Source organism: Oryctolagus cuniculus, chromosome 21 (genome assembly GCF_964237555.1).
Source record: "Oryctolagus cuniculus chromosome 21, mOryCun1.1, whole genome shotgun sequence".
NCBI classification, from domain to species: domain Eukaryota; kingdom Metazoa; phylum Chordata; class Mammalia; order Lagomorpha; family Leporidae; genus Oryctolagus; species Oryctolagus cuniculus.
In genome coordinates this window covers 752,024-766,164 of record NC_091452.1, presented here as the reverse complement: position 1 = coordinate 766,164, position 14,141 = coordinate 752,024, and the positions used below count along the sequence as shown (strand labels likewise).

The 14,141-nt window shown below is 49.9% G+C and overlaps 1 protein-coding gene and 1 long non-coding RNA gene across 20 annotated transcripts in view; one reads left to right on the top strand and one right to left on the bottom strand.

Moving 5' to 3' along the window:
• Positions 1-12,626, bottom strand: part of GOLGA3 (golgin A3) — a 51,264-nt gene extending 38,638 nt beyond the window's left edge. For 3 of the 19 annotated variants that reach the window (XR_011385107.1, XM_051836862.2, XM_051836870.2), the window contains exons 1-3: positions 12,281-12,419; positions 4,863-5,177; positions 1,562-1,840 (exon numbers count right to left, since the gene is read on the bottom strand). Coding sequence is in view for 17 of the 19 variants with exons in the window: in XM_051836862.2 (XP_051692822.1) it covers positions 1,562-1,840; positions 4,863-5,067 (484 nt within the window). In the remaining 2 variants the exon portion in view is untranslated. Of the gene's footprint in view, positions 1-1,561; positions 1,841-4,862; positions 5,178-6,745; positions 7,021-8,831; positions 8,897-9,995; positions 10,097-11,484; positions 11,601-12,280; positions 12,420-12,483 lie in introns of those variants that run through there. The other 16 variants (XR_011385108.1, XM_051836868.2, XM_070065708.1 and 13 more) reach the window with 15 other exon arrangements.
• On the top strand, positions 12,496-13,187 carry LOC138847359 (uncharacterized). The gene is made up of 2 exons (XR_011385109.1): positions 12,496-12,623; positions 13,073-13,187. It is a non-coding gene; the product is annotated as an uncharacterized lncRNA (long non-coding RNA).
• The last annotated feature ends 954 nt before the right edge of the window (positions 13,188-14,141 follow it).

Genomic DNA, 14,141 nt, shown 5'->3' with positions numbered 1-14,141 from the left:
TGGATTTCAGTTACAAGACACTGCAGCTGGACGACAAGCTGCACGAAACACACAGCCTCAGGTCCGGGGATGGCAGCAGAGTATGATGCAAGAAGCCATGCAGGAGGTGGATACTCCCAGGACAGGGCAGCGTGCGGGTGCTGCTTCAGGAGCTCACCGACTTGCAGGATCATGAGACCAGACTTTCCCATGATATCTCGTGACTTATATGTCAGTAATTAATTTTCAGAAATGTTTAAAAACACATTGTAGGGGCAGGGTGCTGTGGTGTAGTGAGCTGCCACTCAAGAAGCCCACATCCCCCATCAGAGTGCTGGTGTGAGTCCCTCAACATTAACTTCCAATTCAGCTTCTTGCTAATGCACCCTGGGGCAGCAGATGATGGCTCAGGTATTTGGGCCCCTGCCACCCACATGGAGACCTGGACAGAGTGCTGGGCTCCTGACTTCGGCCTGGCCCAGCCTTGCCTGTTGCAGGCATCTGAGAAGTGAATCAGCAGATGAAGGCTCTCTCTGATTTCTCTCTTTCTCTCACTGAGGCTCTGCCTTTCAAGTACATGAAAAAAACAAACATTAAAAACAAAACACATTACAGCCCAAGCAAAATTAAGCCTGAAAGAAAAAGGCAAATAAACCAAAAGAAAAGTATGCAAACTTCTGAAGAGAACAATGCTAAAATGGTCAAAAAATCAAATACAAAGGTGCTCAGAACCTTTGGTCATCACAGTATCAAAACTGAAGAGACAGTTTCTACATGCTGGAAGGATGGGAAAAAATAGTTGGGGGTGGGAGGCCAGGGAGGGACACACCAGGATTTTCAAGGTGGCACTGGTCACTCAGGCCAAGGAGTACAAACAGCAGATAACAGATGGCCGCAGAGCTGGCCCCGCCCTACCAGAGGATATACTCAGTCTTGAGAGAATGAATTCAGAACTGTACCAGGCAATGGGCACAATTCTCCATGTGACTAGACTAAGTGTGAAAAACACACAACCACATGAGCAATAAAAACAATAACCAAATCCTTGGCTATGTTTGATGGAGGCCTGCAAAGGCTTTTGTGAGAATATGGCCCGTCAAAGGGTAGGAACCAGGGACTGAAGCGGGAGTTGGGGGCGAAAAGAACATGTGTGATATGACATGAAAAACAGAGTTTGAAAAAGGTCTCAAGGTTTCTGGGGCTTACAGGCTGCCAGTCTGCCAGTTATTCACCCCTAAATCACAGACATCAGCAAAAAATAAATGCTGACTAAAACAATTCATAAAAGAAAGCCTCTGCTGCAACTGCACAGCTGAAAGACTGACATCCACTGCTGCCTACCTACCATCTTGGGATCAAAGGACCTCAACACTGGGAACCTTAGCACCACCATCAACACCAGAGATCAGGAACGTTTCAATACCCAAGTGTATCTGCACTCTTGTTGGAAGCAAGGCCCACCACAGTAGGAAGATGGCAGAGGGCCAAGACTGCTCAGAGTAGGTGGTCAGGGCATGTACCCTGAGGGGCTGATGACCCTGGCGGGCAGAGGGAGGGAAGGGCCACGGGAACAGATGCTTACACAGTTGCGTTTCTTGCATAGGAAGACTGAGTCTGAGAGACTGCAAAGCTTCTTTTCTAACACTGCCCTCAGCACTAGTTCCCTGAGACTTCCTTAGGTTGTCATGGAAACCAGCCACACCTGGAGGGGCATCAGGACCCACTGGGCTTGTGGTGGGGTCGAGAGGCAATGGAGGGTCTGATAACTGCAGTGCTGGCCCGTTCTGACAAAGGCCATCTTGGCCAAGTCCATGCAGGCTTCCTTCTCCACTGGAAGCTCTGTTTACTTCGACAGTGACACCTGGAAAGAGAGCACACAGCATGGTTTTAACAGTAAGAACACATCATTCTCAGACGTGCAGCTAAAGCAGAACTGTAGAGAACCCAGATCCATGAGCTTGAGCATTTCCACATCCCAAAAATCTATTCACTACAACAACACGTCCCACACTCTCTTCCCGAGAGCAGGGAGATCAGACATGATCACACAACTTCCCAGCCTGTCTTATCCTATAATGTTTCTTTTTCATTTAAATAAGACCAGTAAGAAATCATATAAAAGTCTATTTCTTTAAAACAGGAAAAAAAAAAAAAAGAAAGAAAAAAGCTTCAAACATAGCTGACATGTGGCACAGTGCTGGTTTGAGTTCCAGGTACTCTGCTTCTGATCCAGCTTTCTGATAATGCCTCCTGGGAGCCACCAGATGACTCAAGTACTTGGGTCCCTGCCACCCAAGTGGGGAGACCCAGATGGAGTTTCCCAGCTCTTAACTCGGACCTGGCCCAGGCCCAGCTATTGTGGGCATTTCGGGAGTGAACCTTCAAACGGGGGAGACAAATCTCTGATACTCTGACTTTCAAGTAGATGAAAATAAACATTTAAAACAAAACATATCTGACAATTTTCCTAACACGCTTTGCTGACAGAGTCACACCTCATATTTATAAGAGCTGATTCCAAAGTCATTTTAAAGACCAAGTTTATCCTCTGTAATGAGAAATCCAAGGCAAACAGGTAGATTAGGTGATCAGAATGATCCTGGCAAAGGTGAGTCCAGAGCTCAGAACTGTGCCCCTTCCTGAAGGCCATCTGTCAGGTAAACGTCAAGTTTAACCACAGACCGCTCTCTCTACTCACATATTAGACCGCTCTCTCTACTCACATATTAAACTGAGTCGCTCCTGCTAACATGATGATGCACAGAAGGATTCATTCACCAACAAAAGATAGCTCCTTGTCAAAAGAGGAAAAGGAAGACAGACTTCACAACCAAAGGAACTTTGGTCTTTTCCTTCCTTCCAACTGCTTGAGAAAGGGTGAGACGACCAACAGCCAGAGAACCCAGATGGTGTGAGGGCAGATTCTGAAGGGTTCCATGCCTGACCTCGCAGGGATTCAGTATCACCTGGCTGCAGAAGTACTCAGTATGCATCCTAGGAATCCCCTATCTGCCCAATTAAAATTGGATTTCTGTCACTTGCAACTGTAAATCCTAGCTAATACAGCTACTGAATGTCCTGCTTCCCTGAAAGGAAAAACCAAAATATCAACAGGAGTACCCCAAACAGGAAGCAGAGTCAGGGGAGCCCACCAATACCCTGAGACAACTGTGTGCTCCTAAACAGACAGCCCCACTTCGGTTCCACGATGGTTGGGGCAATGGTGTAGGCACATTTTAGACACAGTGCAGGGGTCAGTTTCACCTTCTGACAGACAGATCTGAGAGCTTCCAATCCTTCCTGTCTGCCTCAGTTTGAACACGGTCCATGTCCCAAGCAAAAGCAAAGACTTCTATCAGTGACAGTAAGCAAGAGGGCAGAAACCGAATCTCACCGTGGCGCTGAGGCAGAGCCCCTAGGATTGAGTCCTGCTGGCTTTTGTAGACAGGTACACATGCTCCTGCCACAATGCAACACGACAAAGGGGTGCCCTCATCAGAGACTGTGTCACGCTGCTGTGACTCTGAGTCTCCAAAACTGTGAGGCAAGATAAACCTCTTTTCTTAATACAGTAGTCTGCTTCAGAAATCTCTTTACAGTAATGAAAAGTGCCTAACACAGCATCACACTGCACTTATAAAAAAATCTAGAAGTCAAAAGATTCAATAGACAATGAGACTTGACTGTTTCCAAACACAATCCTAATGATAAATAAACACGATGAGGGTGACAAGTGGACAAAAACAGCCACAATTACTTCTTGGATGTTACTGAGTACTTGGAATTCCACGAGCACCACTTCTTTAAACCCCCACAACTGCCCTCTGACATAGGTACCAGTAATCTTCTGTCTGATATCAGAAGAAACTGAAGCTAAAATAAATTAAGCGTTTCTCTCAAAGGCATATCACTCGTGAGCGGCAGATCTAAGAGTTAGTTTCCTGCCTGTCTGAGGTGTCTCCGTCCTAGGCGTGAGTGCTGTTACCAGCGTCAGCTGGCATTTACCACCATTAGTAAGACCATCCTAAGTGCTGGAACCTCATTTTCCGAGAGTCAGATTGCAGAGGAAGGCCTTTGCTTAGCATCAGGCCAGCAGTTAGGAAGCCCATGTCACACACCACAGTGCCTGGGGTCCATATTCAGCTTCGCGCTAATGCAGTGACGGCTTAGGTGACTGGGTTCCTGCTCCTGGGTGGGAGACCGAGAGTGAGTCCTCTGCTTCAAGCCCAACTAGAGTTTGACGGATGCCAACATCTGAGGAGCGAACCAGCAGGTGGGAGCTCTCTCTCTCATTATCTGTCTCATTCTTGCTGTCTCTCGAATAAAAACTTTCTAAAAGGAATTAAATTACAAGTTCTGCTAGTACATCAGTGCATACCTGCTCTGTAATTTTTAAGCACATACTGTGCTGGTATCTCCTGACCAGGCAGGGGAGTGAGAACTGAGCGAATAATTCACCCTTTCCTTCTGACGCAGGAAGAGTTCAGCAGCTAAAATTAAAACGTGACTCAACAATCTTTAGATTTCTGTTGGACTATTTCTGAATTCCAGTTATTGAAACTTTGGCAACCAACCAGACAGAAAGGCAGAATTTCAGACATGGAATAATAACATGTCAGCAAAAACCCACAGACGCCTTCAGGGAAAACCACACCGCCCCAGTCCAGCTGGTGCACAAAACCAGGTAACTCCTACTACTCTGTTCAGTACGAGCACGACGTGAAGTTAGCACCAACCAAGAAAAAATACTCAATCGATTACTACAACACAGTCTGAATGAATGAAATTCTCAGGTCTCAACACCACAGTACTCCCCCAAAACACAAGTTCATCGTGTCCTCCTGTTAAATGTTAGCAGCACACAGACCAAGCTGACTACTTACGTGGGGCTCTGTCCTGCTGGTCAAGCAGCTCTAGGGAGTCTGGCAGCTTCAAGGGGCCCTTGGCGCAAGCTGAAGTGTCACTGCTGGATCTGACCTCCAAGAGGCCATCCTGGCCAGCTGACATCCCATCCATGGTCAGGAAAACACAGGCTGAGCCAATCTGGGGGGTCACAAGTGAACTGCAGGAAAATTCAGTTTCTGCCATCAGCAGCAGCTCAGAGCTCCAGGTAAGAACCTCATTCTGCTTTTCATTTTCAGGTTAAGATTTAGAGTCTCACAAAAGGCTTGACGTTAAACCAAGGAATATCATGATGCCTGAAAGGAGGGAAAGAAAAAAATGTATCAGAAACTGTTTTTCAGATTTCAAGTCACAATTACAAAATTAACATTTGGTTTCTAATTTGCATTTGTATCACCATAGGAAGCAAATATAGATATACATTGAGAAATAACTCTAGTACAATATCCTAGGTTTTGGGGATAAAACCCTGAGCTCCTGAGGGTGCTCGGTGCCTACATCAGTGCTGGCTGAAGGACACGCTCCCTCAGGTTGCCAGGAATTTCTGTAGTCCATGGTGCAGCTATCAGCCATCATCTACAGCAACTGAAAAACTGAGTTTTAAATTTCATTTGGGCCGGCACCGCAGCTCACTAGGCTAATCCTTCGCCTTGCGGCGTCAGCACACCGGGTTCTAGTCCCAGTCGGGGCACCAGATTCTGTCCCGGTTGCCCCTCTTCCAGGCCAGCTCTCTGCTGTGGCCAGGGAGTGCAGTGGAGGATGGCCCAAGTACTTGGGCCCTGCACCCCATGGGAGACCAGGAGAAGTACCTGGCTCCTGGCTTCGGATCAGCGCGGTGCGCTGGCTGCAGCGCGCCGGCCGCGGCGGCCAATGAGGGTGAACCAACGGCAAAGGAACTTTTCTGTCTCTCTCTCTCACTGTCCACTCTGCCTGTCCAAAAAAAAAAAAAAAAAATTTCATTTACACTTCATTAAGTTGAACTTAAAAAGTTACCTGTGTGGCTTCGGTATCACCCAGGCCTACGTGCCCACAGGCAAGCTCCCTGCCTAGAACACCAGGAGTGACTGCACCCCAGTCTTGCCTGGCACCTCCTCCCCCGCAAGCTGGACAGCTCTGGTCCACAAGGGCAAAAGTTTAAGAAGCAGTTGCCATGGTTCCTGGTGACTGTACATTCTATGAGGGGAATTAGGCAGGCACCTGGACACACAGCCGATGACCATTTCTATCTTTCTTTGTTACCAGGATTAGCTATCTTTTAACCCAACATGCTAGGTTAAATTTAAAGGAGAAGAATTTGCCCAGAGTTTGGCAATTTGTAGTCAACTTTGAAGTGTACTGATATTAACTTACTTCCTTATCAACAGAAAGAGAATATGAGTTTCTATTCATTCTGCAGAAATGCTGGCATTTACTTCTTTTACAGTAAGTTTCTTATTACCCTATGTTCTATTCTGGTTTTAACATATTTCTAACAAATTATCTAAATTTATTCTCCAGCTTACAAATCCCATACAGACTCAGACAAGCCCAAGTGGGTGGTCCTCACAAGGAGGCACGATACCAACTCAACAGCAGAGCGCATGCCAGTTATTCCAGGGCTGTCTATTCCGATCCTATCTGCCCTCATCACTGTCCACTTTGTGTAAGAGGGCACCTACTAGTGGTGAATATAATCCAGTTTACTGACACAGTAATGACCAGTATATAAATGGCCCTCTCTGTGGCATGATGGGTTACTTATTTGCTTGTAACCATAATAATACAGGTATTCCTCTTTGCTGCTTTGTATCATATAGTCAGTACATTAAGAGTTATTAAAAGTGCTGTTAAGACTATAAAAATGGGGGCTGGTGCTGTGGCTCACTTGGTTAATCCTCCGCCTGCGATGCCAGCATCCCATACGGTCACCAGGTTCTAGTCCCGGTTGCTCCTCTTCCAGTCCAGCTCTCTGCTGTGGCCCAGGAAGGCAGTGGAGGATGGCCCAAGTGCTTGGGCCCCTGCACCTGCATGGGAGACCGGGAGGAAGCACCTGGCTCCTGGCTTCGGATCGGTGCAGTGCTAGCCGTGGTGGCCATTTGGGGAGTGAACCAATGGAGGGAGGACCTTTCTCTCTGTCTCTCTCTCTCACTGTATATAACTCTGTCAAAAAAAAAAAAAAAAAAAAAAAAAAAAAGACTATAAAAATGGGGGTGGATGATGTGGCACAGAAGGTTCAACTGCCACTTGGGACATACCTGCAACCCATCTTAAGAGTTCTGGTTTGGGGCTGGTGCTGTGGCGTAGTGGGTAAAGCCGCCACCTGCAATGCCAGCATCCCATATGGGCACTGGTTTCTGATCCAGCTCTCTGCTATAGCCTGGGAAAACAGAAGATGGCCCAAGTCCTTGGGCCCCTGCACCCGCATGGGAGACCCAGAAGAAGCTCCTGGCTCCTGGTTCCAGATCGGTGCAGCTCTGACCATTGCAGCCATCTGGGGAGTGAACCAGCGGATGGAAGACCTCTATTTCTCTGCCTCTGCCTTTCTGTAACTCTGCTTTTCAAATATATATATATATATATATCTTAATATATATATATTATATATATATATATATCTTAAAAAAAAAACAGTAAGAGTGCTGGTTCAAGTCCCAGTACCTCTGCTTCTGACCCAGCTTCCTGCTAATGCATTCTGGGTCAGCAGGTGATAGCTCAAGTGTTTGGATCCCAGCAACCCACACAGGAGACCCAGATGACATTTCTGACTCCTGGTTTCAGCCTGGCCCAGCCATGGCTGTTGTGGGCCTTCAAGGAGTGGGACAGCTGTCTCCTCAAACTCTGTCACTCTACCTTTCAAGTAGATGAAAATAAATACATAAAATTAAAAAAAAAATCACTCTCTTAAAAAAATAAACAGCCTAGCAGTTAACATGTTTATACCCCATAATGGAGTTACTGGGTTTGAATCCCAGCTTCAGTTTCTGACTCCAGTTTCCTGCTGATATAAACACTGGGAGGCAATTGTGATGGTTCAAGTAGTTGGGTTCCTGCCACCCACATGGGAGAACCGGGCTGAGTTCATGGCTCCTGGCTTTACCTCTGGCATAGTCCAGCCAGTATGGGCATCTAGAAAGTAAGTCAGTGGACAGGAATTGTCTTTTTCTCTTCCCCCTCCATATCTCTTTCTCTAATAAACTAATTAAAAAATTGTAAGGACACAGAGGGGCCAGCACTGTGGTACAGTGGATTAAGCTGCTCTTTCAGATGCCAGCATCCTATATGAGCACTGGTTAGAGTTCCAGTTGCTCCACTTCCAATCCAGCTCCCTGCTAATGCACTTTGGAAAGCAGCACATGAAGGCCCAGGTACTTGGGTCCCTACCACCCCCGTGGGAGACCCGGGTGGAGTCAGAAGCTCGTTTTTGGCCTGGCCAGCCCCAGCCATTGTGGCCATTTGGTGAGTGAGCCAGCAGAAGGAAGACCTCTTTCTCTCCATGTCTCTCCCTCTCCTAACTCTGCCTTCAAATAAATCTTTACAAAAGAAAAAAGAATACAGAAACTTTATGTATGCTATTAGACTAAAACTAGCATTAAGGGTTTGTAGCTAGAAAGTACTGTTGACAGAAATGTATGAAAACATTAGTAACCACACATTCAGAGTAGCTAACCAAAAAAAGTTGCCAGAAAGGGCTCTGGGAGTCTGTCTGATTCATGCTGCCTAGCACATACAAACATTTGAAGATCCAAACAATGTCTGAGTCACAGAAATGAAGGAAGTCATTGAGGCTGGCCAAAACATAATGCAATCTCACTGTTGCCTCTACAGTTGTCAGTAACATTTCACCCTTGAAGAGATTTTCCAGGTGGGTTGGTAGACGAATGAACAGGACTCTGGAACCTGGGCAGGGATCTGAGCTACATCCCTACACACCCCAACAACACCTCTGAAAACCATCATTCATAGGATCCCACCTCTGGGGAAACCAGGCCTGTGCGCCAGCTGTGACCCCGGAGAGTGAGCCAAGTTTCATAGGACACTGTGGAGAAGAGGAAGACAGGTCAGCAAACTGGAGGTCACCTTGGGACAGCTGAATTAATCACAAACAAATGTGGGAGAATCAATCCAGTGGATGGTGGAACCCAATGTGTCACTAAATTCTGGTCTCAGCAAAAGGAAACTTTCTGCATTTTGCTTTGCTTTGCAATGTTTTTGCTTGCGGCTTGTAGGGGTGGATGTGACGATGTCTCAATCAGTGCGTGTTCTTCCAATGCCCAGGAACTGTTTGTTGCCTAAAACCTTGTCATGCCTTTGTGACTGCAGAAGCTGGTCTTCCCCTTGGTAACCAGGCAAAAATCCATGTCTCCCTGCCCCTCAGGTAAACTGCCTTGTCCCCTCCCATCTGCTCTCACTGTACCTCAATAGCACACTGCAGTTTGGTATCCATCTACTCCACTGCATTGTTAAGGTCCTTGAAGGCAGAAACGGTCACCCCAAATCCATCTCCCCACCCTCCTCAAATGCTTCCCATTCAAAGTAGTGCTCAACATAGCTGAGCACTTGGTTCTGCCAAATCCCACCTCTTTGCACCAAGCAAATGATTCCAAAAACAAATGACAAACACTTGAATCTTTGATCATCAACACTGCCTTTTCAAAAACAGAGAAACTCTTAACTATTCCTACTGGAAATACCTGGGAGCGTCAGTCCTGATGAGGGACAAAGAATGCCTCCAGGAGTTACAAAGACAGCCCAGCGAAGCAATGTGCCCTGAATGAGGAGCAGAGGAGCCCCAGGGGGACCAGATCCATCCACCAGAGACAGAATATGCAGCAAGGTGGCCAGGGAGCCTCAAAGACAACGTGCCTCAGCGATGATGCCTAGCTCTATCACTGTCCAAAAAGAGAGGAACATCAGCCAAGCCAAGTTCCACTGCCAACAGCAAGCCAAATATGATGACAATGCAACAGGCTCACTGAGCCCGAGGCCATCACACACCACTCATTAATTCCTCTTATTCTGACTTCTTGCTAAAATTTCTTCCCTAAAGGGAAGAGGCAGGGCAAAACTGTAACAGAACTCCATAAGGTACATCTGACTGCAGTTTCAAATGGAGAAACCACATCTCATGTACCTACAGGACTTCCAGCATCCTCCAATCCGTATGCGGTATGAAATCTGTATGTATTTCTTCACAGCTCCATCTATGGCATCTTATTAAAGTTGCTCCTATCACCAACTAAAAAATAACAGAGCATATCCAAAGATAAAACAGGACTTTCTTAAGAAGGTTAATATCTGGTTGAGAACATGGCAGTAACCAAAAGTACAAACAGACCCATACACAAAGTGAAAATCAAAGGCAAGCCTCATCGCCCTGCACAGGTTTATCAAGTCTGGAAAGCGGGCTTCTCTTCTTCAAATCCGAAGTCCTCCACCATTTAACTATGAAAATTTCAGGGGCTGGCGCTGTGGCACAGCAGGTTAACCCCTTGGCCTGAAACACCAGCATCCCACATGGGCGCCAGTTCAAGACCCGGCTGCTCCATTTCCAATCCAGCTCTCTGCTATGGCCCAGGAAAGCAGACGATGGCCCAGACACTCGGGCCCCTGCACCTACATGGGAGACCTGAAGAAGCTCCTGGCTTCAGATCAGCACAGGTTGGGGAGTGAATCAATGGAAGACCTCTCTCGCTCTGCCTCTCCTCTCTCTCTGCAACTCTTACTTTCAAATAAATAAATAAATCTTAAAAAAAGAAAATTTCAGCAGAGCGACAGACACAGAGATATTCCATCCATTGGTTCACTCCCCAAAATGTCCACAATACCTGGGGCTGGGCTAGGTTGAAGCCAGGAGCTGGGAACTCAGTCCAGGTCTCCCATGTGGGTGGCAGGGACTCAAGCCATCATCTGCTGCCTCCCAGAGTTTGCGTTAGCAAAAAACTGAAATTGGAATGGGAGCTGGGACTCAAACCCAGGGCCTCTGACATGGAGTGTGGGCATTCCCAGTGCTGTTCTATCTGTTGTGTTGGGCAGCTACCGTAACCACACCTAGCCTGTTTTCTCATCAGTAAAACAACGAAAATAAGAACACAAGGATAAGGCCGGAGCTGCGGCTCACTAGGCTAATCCTCCGCCTTGCGGCGCCGGCACACCGGGACACCGGGTTCTAGTCCCGGTCGGGGCGCCGGATTCTGTCCCGGTTGCCCCTCTTCCAGGCCAGCTCTCTGCTGTGGCCAGGGAGTGCAGTGGAGGATGGCCCAAGTGCTTGGGCCCTGCACCCCATGGGAGACCAGGAGAAGTACCTGGCTCCTGCCATCGGATCAGCGCGGTGCGCCGGCCGTAGCGGCCATTGGAGGGTGAACCAATGGCAAAGGAAGACCTTTCTCTGTCTCTCTCTCTCACTGTCCACTCTGTCAAAAAAAATAAATAAACAAACACAGGATTTTGCCAGGATTAAACTCAGTATGGTACAGGGTCTGCTCCACGCCATCAGAACAGCAATTATTATTGTTTTCCCTCCAGCTGTTGCTTTTCCAAAATTGACAGGTAAAAGCCAACTAGACATTCTCACTTGAGAAAGTACACTACTTAAGGCACCCGGCAAAACAAAACAATAAAAGTCACCTTCGAGTCGGGAGTCGTGCCAGCTGACTTCAATTTCCTCCTCTCGGCATTCAAGTTATACCATAACTGAATACTATCCAACGGTCATAAAGGGCTATGTTCACTGTATTCAAAACCTAATTACAGAAAAGGGCATGAGTCACAAGGTCTCACTGACTTCCTACGTGAACTGCACAGCGCGCGGGATCTGGCCCGGCTCCCTGCGCTCCGTTCTCACTGCACGCCAGCTACCCTGTCTTCCACTCCACGGAGCTGGGCCGCCCCGGAGGGTCTGCTCGCTCCCAGCTTCCCGTCCACGGGCCGAGCTCCAGCCCGGCGCACGCCCGCCCGCCCGCCCGGGCAGCCGACCCCAGGCGGTCTGCGTCCCGGCGGGGCAGGTGCGCCTGGGAGGCCGAGCCCCCGAGGGCACCCCCAAGTGCCTGGTGAGGGAGCGAAGGGGCGCTGTGCCCGTTGCCCCAAGCGACAAGGCCCGGGCCCCGCGCAGACACCGGCGCCGCGACGCCCAGAGCCGCTGGGTCGGCCCCGTCAGAGGCCAACGGAGACGCACAGGAGGGAAGACCCGGCCTCCCAGGAGCCCCGCGGAGCCCCCGGAGCCAGGGCGGACCCGCCGCCGACCGCAGAGGGACCGGCGGGAGACTAGGCGTTGCCCGAGGGCGGCGCTGCGACGGGTCGTGGCTGAGGAGCTGGCTCTGCGGCCCCTGGTTCGGCAGTTCCCGAACGCGGCCGCCATCGCGTCACCCCAGGAGGCGGGCCGGCCCCACCGCCGCGCAGCCAGCCACCGCCCCGCGACCCTCACCTGGCGCCGCGGAAGCCGCAGCGGCGGACCGACACTGCCGCCGGCGGAGACGTGGCCGTGCGCGGGGCGGTGCGGACGGCTCGGCCCCCCCGGAAACCGCCCGCGCGCCGCCTCCGTTCCGGAGGAGAAAACGTTCCCTTCGGCGTGACAGCAGGTGCCCTCAGGCCAGGCCGGCCCCGGCCAGGGGCTCCATTCGAGCTCACCCAGGACTGGCCCGAAGCGGATTCCACACAATGACCGAAGCGCTAAGACCCTCGCCCAGCCAGAAACACAAGCACCACTCTCGGGACCACTCTGACAGGAAGCGAGACAATTGAACTTCCAGCGGAAGTGGCGTGGCCAGGTCTGCGTCCCCTCCCGGCCACGCCCCTTCCGTCCTGCTGCGGGCGTGGCCTCCCGCCGGCCCCGCCCTCCACGGGGCGTGGCCGCAGGCCGAGGCCGCTGGGGTCGCCGCCCCCGGGACGCCGGTCGGGTCCGCGCTGTCCCCGCGGGTCGTTCTCAACCCCCACGCACCAGGTCAGAAGTGGGGCCGTTGTTACCGTCTCAGCCTTTTCAACACACCAGCTCTGGTGGCCGCGGAGGCGAGGCTCAGGGCCGAGTCGTGGCTACAAACCGCGCCGGCGCTCCCCGCACTGCCCGCCTGCCCCTGGAGCCGCCGGTGCGGAGCGGTGGCCTGCGGCGACCGGGCTGCCCCTCGTGGGCCGCGGATCCGTCCGCATTTTGCGGTTCTCAGAATACGGCCTCGGTTCGTGTCTGTGGCGTTAATACCTTAGCGCTTTATTTTCTTTGCAGGGATTGTAAATGGCATTGCGGGTTTTACTGCATTTTCCGCACGGCCGTTGCCATTCTGCAGAAATACAGTGGGTGTCCTGTGTTGGTCTCGTATCCTGCGGCCGCACCGAGCTCACTTGTTTGTTCTAGTGTTTGGTTTTTTGATGCTGTATAAACTCCTTGGAATTTCCCTTTTACAAATGAGAAATTTTACACAAAATTATGAGACCGGGGCCGGCGTGGCACAGCAGGTTAGGCTGCCACCTGAGACACCTGCGACCCAGCTCCTCCACTTTTGGTCCCCTTCCTGCTGGCGTGCAGCCAAGGAGGCCGATGATGGTTCCAGTGGCCCCTGCCACTCTGTGGGAGACCCAGATCGAGCTCCTGGCTGCCGGCTCCCGCCTGGCCCAGCCCTGGCCATTGCAGACATTGGGGGAGTGAACCCGATGGTGTGGCGGGGTGGGGGAAGGGATATCACAGGGTCTAAACTGTATGCTATAAATTCACTTACACAACTCTCAAGAAATGAAATTAAAGATAGCAGATGTCAGCCACGGATTAGAAATGACGGGAAAAGCACGAGGGAGAGCCTTATGGAGAAGGAATGCACCGTATCTGGACTGGGATGGTGGTCACCTGCGGTAAAGTGCCAGAATACAGCCTCAGTATGTGCTACAATGTCAGCGCCATACACACGCTGACTACACATGTGATACAATGATGGAGCTATACACACGCTGACTACACATGTGATACAATGACAGCACCATACACACGCTGACTACACATGTGATACAATGACAGAGCTATATACACACTGACTACACATGTGATACAATGACGGAGCTATACACACGCTGACTACACATGTGATACAATGACAGCACCATACACATGCTGACTACACATGTGATACAATGATGGAGCTATACACACACTGACTACACGTGTGATACACTGACAGCACCATCCATACACACGCTGACTACATATAAAGACAGCACTGTACACACGCTGCCTACACATGTGATACAGTGACAGAGCTATACACACGCTGCCTACACATGTGATACAATGACGGAGCTATACA